Below are 8,179 nucleotides of genomic sequence, written 5' to 3'. Positions count from 1 at the left end.
GCTCCTGGTGGGTGCAGGGTGCATTTTGTTCAAGCCTGGGGAAGACACGGCTGAGGAACGCACTTTCCAAGGGCCCGCCACCCACGCCAAGGGACGGTTTTCTTCTGAGAGGGGAGGCCTTGCCCTGTCCTGTTTCAGAGTATGGCACCTGTGACTGAGCAGGCACCCTGGGTAGTCCTCAGCTCCTTGCCGAGGACTAGTCCCTGTCACTCAGCCACTGGTCCAGGGCTGGCTTCCTGCCCCAGAAGGGGGAACAGGAAATGCTCTGTGATTCTGCCTCTTTTTCTGTAGGATGTGGGGATGGTGGTAGGGCGTTTTTCCTTTTTCTTTCCATTTACTTTTTTGGTGATGGTGTGGGGGAGAGTGTTTAAAGAAAAAAATTACCCTGCCCAGCCCGAGAAGGTATGTCCTCAGGAGTCAGTGTGTCCCATAGATTTGCCTGTGGAGATATCTTTCGAAGGACATTAGGACCGGAAAAGTTCTGTCTTTATCCTTTTAGCAATTAAAAAAAATGATCAGTGGAACGAAAAAATCGAAATCCCTATAGAAATTGCAGGTCTCCAAGATACTGGGGGAACGTGGCTCACAGAATTTATACTTTACATAACGTATAAACTTATTTCATCGGCAAACATTCAGCAGCCTTGTTACAAATGACATTCACTCCAAATCCACACAGGGTGTCCCCGGAAAGCCCCTCTGAGCATGAAGGGGTTCTCGGTGGCTTCTCACTTCTAGTCCCACGAGGAAAGGCTGGTGGGAAGCCAGGTGTTGGGACTTTGTGATGACATGATTGTATGAGCTGGGGTGTATGCTTCAGTGTTAGGTATTAGCATTTTATTCACTTCTACTTATTTGGGGGACTACCTGTGACCCCAGGGTGCCAAGTGTGGGGTGTTCGCTTTCCTGAAACGTGATCAGCGGGTACAGGGGGGCTCCTGTCCCCAGGACATGCTGCTCCGCGAGCGTCCACACCCAGTACCTCACCGCTTCTCACAGGACCCGCTGGCGGCTGGACCAGGGACACACGGCCAGGCTCCGGGTGGCGGCCAGGCCCTCTTGCCCACCAACCTCAGTCACATCTTCACAGCCGCTGGTTTTGCCCCTTAGGCTCCTTCCTGTCCTAGATGCTGTGGGGCACGAGTTACGCCATGAGCGAAAACAGCCCCGCCTTTCTCCTGAGACAAACTGGCTCCCCACGTGGGGTTTCCTGTGGGGCCTGGCCCAGAGGGACCCCAAGGGCTTGTCCGCAGAGCTTCCCCCGACCCCAGGGAGGAGGAGAATGGCATGGGGACAGCCGGACTGTAGGGGGACGGGCCCTGCTTGGTGGCCATCTGTCCTGGCACCCCTCGGAGCCTGCTGCAGGATGAGCTGAGTTCACGGTGGGTCTGTGCGGGGCCCGATTCCTTCCAGGCTGCCGAGCGGTGCGGGTCCCTGGGCTGTCGGCACCACGGCACAGTGCGGCACCCTCAGGCCCAAGTGAAGACAGAGGCTCCAGGCGGCGAGGTCGGAGCCCAGGACAGACCCAGCAGAGGTTTGCTTGGCACCCTGGTTCCTGTGCGGCCATCTGGAGGAGGCACTCACCCCCCGAGACTCAGTGTGCTGGTCTGTGACGCGGGCATGGTGACAGCTGGTGGCCCTGAGCCCTTGCCTGGGATCCACTCATAAGTGAGGGGTGAGCAGGCGAGGCCAAGGCCAGGAGGAAAGAGGCTGGCGAGGCTCAACCCCAGGACGGAGGCCTGGGGACCGCGTTCCGGGGATTCTGTGCCCAGGGCCGGATACCAGGGGCCAGCCCGGACCCCGGAGCTCAGGCTCAGCCTCTGCCCCCTCAAGCAACACTGGGGACATGTGGGGACAGAGAGGCCCAGTTTGGGGCACATGTAACCCTTACGATGTTCCAGTGACATCATTTCCACCTCACAGGGGGGCCCGGCCTGCATGAGGACAGGCGCCGTTGCCATGGGAAATGGTTATTTTCCCAAACAGTAAACAATCCTAGTGACGTCCTGCAGGGGGCCCAAATCGAATTGGTTCTGGTGCCGGTGCAGCTCCTGCAACACTCCCCCGAGGCAGGACGGGGTGCATGGGGGGCGGGGGACCAATGGGTCCCAGGGCGGAGAAACTGAGGGAGGGGCCATAGGAGGGGCTCAGGCAAGCAGGACGCAGCCTCCCCCTCGCACCCCATGCCTGACTGAAACCTCACCCTCCCTCTTGGGCCCTCCTGTCACGGCCTTGGCCCTGGCTCCCCAGTGGCCTGATGCAGCCAGGATGTCCCTGCTCTTCCTCCTTCCTCCGAAGGAAGGACCTTGCGGACGAAGTCATGGGAACGGAGCTCCGTTTGCCCCAAACGCAGCAGGACCTGAGGCCAGCTTGTCGCGTAGCCTCCGGTGTCGACAGGGAACCTTTGCTGCTCACCGGAGCCTCTCCAGCATGCGCCATCGTCTAGTTGTCAGATCAGGTGGCTGTCCCCAGTGCACAGACGAGGACAGATCTTGGGCCTGGCCAAGGTCACGGTGCCACCAAATGAAACCTCATCCAGGCCCAGCCCCTCTGAGGAACCCACAGACTCGATTCAGTTCAGGGCATCTGCTCAGTCCCTGCCGCCTGCTGGACACAGGGTCCAGTGCCAGGACCACCCTCCCCGCCGACAGGTCCCTGGGGACCTCCTCTCTCACCCCCACCCAGAGGGTCTCGGACCTTTAGTTCCCCTCTCCGTTGGATGCGAAAGGCTAGATATACCCGTGGCTCCGTTTGCCATTTTGGCAAGAATCACATTCTTTGGTGTGACCGTGACCAACATCGCCTCCTTCCCGGGCCCTGAAAGACCCCCGGACGGTCCATGGGCTATGAGGAAGTCGCCTGGGCTCCTGGATGCTCGTCGCACCCAGGAGTCACTCCCCGTGTGAAAGTCTCGCCCCAGCCCCTGCCACCCTTCACTCAGCGGCTTCGTGCCTGGCTGCCCTCCCGTGTGCCCGCTTCTGGGGACTCAGGACAGTGGCTTCCGTGCTTCAGGCTGAGGGCCTGGCACTGTGCTGGGCGCTGGGGACCAATGAATGACATGGCCCTGGAGGGGTGGGCTCCCTTCCCTTGCCACCTGTGTGGCTGTGACCACCCCCTCTGCAAGTCACTGACGGATCCCGGGTCGACACAGTGGGTCCTCACTTGACGTCGTCGATGGGTTCTGCCACGTTAAGCCAAACGACGTAGAACAAACTAGTTTTACCGCAGACTGACGGATAGAAGTGAGTTAAGTCTCGTCAACATTGTAATGAAACGTTACAGAACAAAACAATGTTGAACGAAGCCGCTTTGAGACCCTGCTGCGCCCACACTTTCCACCGGGCTGACTCGTGTGGTGGTCTGAACTGACTGCAGCGAACTGCCGCTGACCGGCCCATTTGATTACAAACATTTTCGTGGGAGTGCCCAGGCCGCGCCCCGCGCAATCACTGTCCCCGCTTCCAGCAATCACTGTCCCCGCTTCGTCCAGGGAAGATGCTCGATGATAAAGGGTCTTCTCTGGGAGATCCTGGACACCCCAAGGCCAGTGGAAGCGGCCGGAAGCGTCCCCGGACACTGGCTCACCTGGGAACCAAGGGAGCAGAGACCCAGGGCCTGGCCATGGAGGGCGCTGGAGCGGGGTCTCGGTCACCCAACGTCACCCGTGGGAGAGACAGCGTGCCCCGCCTGGCAGACAGGCACCCTCGGGCTGGGCAAGCGGCCGCCCCCCCACGGGCCTGAGAGCTTGGGGGCCCTCACACTCGCTCCCAGACTGTCCAGTCCGCTTTCCGGGAGTCCGCAGTCGCCCCGACCTTGTAGAGAGTCCGCTTAGGGACACTTTGTAAGGGAAGAGGATGGCCTGGCTTTCCACACGGACATTCCTGCGAGACTCCGCATGTCACTGTCCCTTCACACGAGCATCTCAGAGCTTCCGCTGGCCCGCCTGCTGCCCTGGCCACCCTTCCCCACCGGCTCTCTGTCCCCTCAGGCTGACCGCTCTGTCCCGTCAATGGCCTGTCTTCCCTCTGATTCCGGCTGGGTTTGGCCAGGAGAGGCCCCGCGGGAGACAGGGGCCAAGAAAGCGAGTGAGGTCGGTCCCCTGTCCCCCACTTCTTCCCCACTGAGAGGCAGTGGCCGTGGCCCGGCTCCTTCAGCAGAGGCCCAGCTCCCCCCTCTTCAGCAGCCCTCCCCCTCCAGCTCTCTCTGGGGTTTGCATCTGCTCCCTCCCTTGTCCTGGGGCAGGGAGGTGGTGACACCCCGTGTGGCCAGCCCTTGCTGAATTCCCTTCAGCCTGCCCACACCTGGGAAGCCCCCCGCTCCATGAAACCTTCTTCCATCACTGAATTCGAGGGGTCATCGGTTTCCTCTGGGGACCCCGAAGGATCTAACTGGCCTGACCCAGGCGCCGGCGATCAGAGGAGGGGCAGTTGGCGCCCCAAAGTCAAGGACCAAGCCCCAGGTTCCACCCCTGCCAGGAAGATGTGCAGAGCAGAAGCCGGCCTCACGGCCCCCGCCCGCCCGCTGTGGCAGCGAAGTCCATTCCGACCTCGAAACAGCTGTGGCTGGGCACCTTTAATGACCATCAGGATACGTTTCAGATCTTTGTACAGAAATATTCAGGGATCCCAAAGCCTTCATCCTCGCTGTCACCCACCCCGCCGGCTGCCTGGTGTCCTCGGGTCCCAGGCTCATGTCCCTTTGGGGGCAGACACCCAGGAGGCCCTGTTGTGTTTGGGGCCCGGGGGGCAAACTCGATTTTCCCACAAGAGATGGGCATCAGGGGTCAGGTGTGGGAGCAGAGTGGTTCTGGTCTGTGGGAGCTGGGGGCCCAGGGACCCTTCCTCAGAACTAAGATGCCAGAGGCGCCTCTGGTCCCCAGTGGGGTTCTAGGAGGAGCCCGTGGGCTGGCCCTGGAGAGGAACCCAGGTCCAGAAGTAGAGGGACGGGAGCCACCCAGGGCCTCAGCCGGTCAGTACAGGGCCGGAGCCAGGCTGGGCCCAGAACCCCGACTTGTAGCCCTGTATACTTCACAGAGCCAGTGACACAGGGGAAAAGCCCCTCAGCACCGGTGACAGCTCTCCACTGTTCCCTTGGCGATAGACACAGTGTCTCCTTCAGGACTAGTGAGGAGGAATGGGGAGGCCGAGCCAGCTCCTCGTGGGACCAGGTCAGACGCAAGGGGACGCAAGGGCAAGCCCAAGTCAGCCCAAGTCAGCCCAAGTCAGGCCACGAGCTGGCAGGAGGAGCCTGCAGGGTGCTGCCTTCTCTGAGTCCACCTGGTAGCAAGCCACCAATGTGCCCAGAAGCACCCCAGGAATCCCAACGAGACCTCCCCTCAACACACTCCGTCACAGGTCTCTGCTGGGGCTCCGTTCTGGTGAGGAGCCATTGTTCGGAAGCGAAGCCCCCTGAGACACAGGAGAGGCCTGCCAGAGGGCCCGCACCCTGCCCCCGCCCCTAAGCCATGCTGACACACGTCCCCAGCCCCGCAAAGCACAAGGGCCCTCTGTCCTGTCCCCCCGCCTGCCCCCTGCCTTCCAGGGGCTCAGTGGGTGCTGCCGCCCGGGCGATGTGACACAGAAGCAGCCTTTGGAAGCAAGGAGCCAGCATGCAGAGGCTGGGGGCAGGGAGAGGGGCCCGTGTGACACGGATGTAAAGCCTGAGGCCCAGGGATGGGTGGCTGCGGCCATGGTCACACAGCTGTGGGCCAGGCAGAAGCGGGTCCACAGGGCCAGGTACCGACCCCAGCCCCCCCCAGGGCCTTTCGCTCTGTCTGCCCACCCTCCCGACAGCTTCGGCCTCCCGGGCCCCTCCGTGTCACCCCCATCCATGTCACCCGGCATCTGTGCCACCTGGCATCGTGTCACACGTTATGTGTCACCCGTTATGTGTCACCCGGCATCCGTGTCACCCCTCATCCGTGGAATTTCCTCCCAGGGCCACCCATGGCCAGCATCGGAAGAACATGGGGTCCTCACGGTGCTTCCCAGATCCCTGGCTCCTCCTCTGGGGTCTCAGACCCCGCTGTGGGCCGGGGGCTGCTCCTCCCCTCCACGCGGTGCCGAGGGTTCCAGCCCCTGCTGCTGGTCCTCCCGCAGTTGGTGTGGTGGCAGTGGAGACCAAGCCTGTGTCCCTGTGACCTCCCCTGAGCCCGGCCCCAGCCCTGGAGCGGTTGGCGCCCCGAGTAAACAAACACACAAAGCCAATGGGGCCCTCCCCTGGGGGGGTCACCTAGCCGGCCACCTCCAGGCGTGACGGCGAGTGGTCAGTGCTCCTGGGCAGGGCCGGAGGGCTGCGTCCACTTGGAGACGTCCAGGAAGATGGCGGAGGCCCCGTGGTAGAGCCAGAGGCGGGGCAGGGCCCCGTGGCGGGTCCAGGCGTCGTGCCCGGGGTCGTAGGCCTCCATCTCCACGCGGTAGTCCCCGTCCATGCCCTGCCAGCGGCCGCCCGTCACGTACAGCGTGCCGCCCAGAGGCACCAGGGCGCCGTTCTCGTGCAGGCTGTGCAGGGGCTGCACCTGCGGGAGGCGGGCGGTGGCCAGGACGTGCGCCGAGGACGGCCGGCCATCCACCCAGGGCACCAGCACCCTCCCTGCTGCCTGGCAGGAAGGACCCCTGTGACTGCCCCTCCCCCTTGGCTCCCCCTTAGTGGGGAGACCCCACTGCCCCCTCTCCAGCCGCACCCCACGACGATGTTCCAGCCCCTGCCTGCTCTCTTGGCCCAAATTTGCTCATTTCGGATAACTGGAGAGTTGGGGGGTCGTGGAGGCCAGAGCCCAGGGCTGCCCCCCAGGGGCTGATTCTCAGCCATCTTGGAGAGGACAGACGTGGCCTCAGTTCTGAAGGGTGCTTGCGTGAGGCCACTTGCCCCACAGGACCTTTGCTCAGGCCCTGCAGCCCTGGTCTCAGGAGTGCCCTGAACAGGGGCGCGGGGTCAGGGACAGAGGCCAGAGAGAGACGTGGCCATTTCTGGAAGAGCCCGGAGGGCTGTACGGGAGAGGTCTGGCTGTGGCCTTCACGTGAAGACCACCTCTAGGTCTGGAGAGCAGACGTGGAGCCCTGTGTGGCGGGGACCCTCGCCCGGGCAGGGCGTGGACCAGGGAGGCCAGCTGGGCGGGCCCGGCCCTGCCTGGCAGGGTGCACCCTGCACCTGTTCTGCCTCCGGTCAGCTGAGCACTGACGCCAGGGAACAGCTGTGGGCAGCAGGGTCACAGAGGCCCTGCTGCGCTCAGGCTGGCACAGCCTTCCTGCAGTGGCTGCGGGGAGCACTGCCACCTCCTCGGCCATCAGGGACTGAGAATGTCATAGCAGGTGGGGTGGGCCCAGGGCGTCTGGCTAGTGCCGAGGCCAGAAGCAGCAGGAGAAAGGCCAAGGCTCCAGGGCCCCCGAGGGCACACCTCGAGATGTCCGCCCCCACTCGCTCCCTGGGGCCCAGCGGCAGCGGGGGCAGGCCTGGCACTGCAGGGAAGTGGGGCGCCAAGAGGCTGGCCACACCCATCCCACCCACAGCCGAGGAATCTGCTCCCTTGCTTGATTCCCCCGAGGGGTGGGAGACTCACTCCTTCCTGAGCCTGGCCAGCACCAGGAAGGGAGAGCTGTCTCTCAGTCCACAGCTGTCTCTGAAGCACCCCTGGCTAAGGATGGGGACAGGCCACCCTGAGCGAGGACAGAGGACCCTGAGCGGGGACAGAGCACCCTGAGCGGGGACAAAGGACCCTGAGCGGGCACAGAGCACCCACGGCGACCAGCAGCCTCCGAGTCCTCGGCTCTCCTGTTGTCACAGGCTCAGCCCGGCTCTGCACCCTCACTGACCTCCCCCGATGCCCCCCCAGGTCCCGGTGCCCCCAATGGTGGCCCCCCAGGTCCCAGTGCCCCCGATGGTGGCCCCCCAGGTCCCGGTGCCCAGGACGGGGCTCTATGGTGCCGGGCCCCGGGGCGTCACACTGGGAGGCGAGGCCGAGGCCCACCTTCTGCCACAGGTTGGCCTCCGGGTCGTACACGTAGGCCTTCTTGGTGTTGTCGCCCACCAGGTAGAGGGCCCCCCGCAGGGCGGCACAGCGCGGCGAGGACAGGTACTTGGGCAGGAAGGGCGAAGCGATCACGCTCCAGGCTTCTGTGGGGGCACAATGTCTGAGGCCACCGTCCCCAGGGAGGGGGGGCAGGGCTCCCCCGCCCCTGCG

The 8,179-nt window shown here is 63.6% G+C and overlaps 1 protein-coding gene across 1 annotated transcript in view; it reads right to left on the bottom strand.

Moving 5' to 3' along the window:
- Positions 1 to 6,265: 6,265 nt before the first annotated feature.
- KLHL30 (kelch like family member 30) overlaps positions 6,266 to 8,179 on the bottom strand; it is an 8,547-nt gene continuing 6,633 nt past the window's right edge. The window contains exons 6-7 of the mRNA XM_006909901.2: positions 7,967 to 8,112; positions 6,266 to 6,517 (exon numbers count right to left, since the gene is read on the bottom strand). Coding sequence (XP_006909963.1) covers positions 6,266 to 6,517; positions 7,967 to 8,112 — 398 coding nt within the window. The remainder of the gene's footprint in view (positions 6,518 to 7,966; positions 8,113 to 8,179) is intronic.

Source organism: Pteropus alecto, unplaced genomic scaffold, assembly GCF_000325575.1.
Source record: "Pteropus alecto unplaced genomic scaffold, ASM32557v1 scaffold143, whole genome shotgun sequence".
NCBI classification, from domain to species: domain Eukaryota; kingdom Metazoa; phylum Chordata; class Mammalia; order Chiroptera; family Pteropodidae; genus Pteropus; species Pteropus alecto.
Note: the sequence above shows the minus strand (reverse complement) of the source record. Positions and strands in the feature narration are given on the sequence as shown.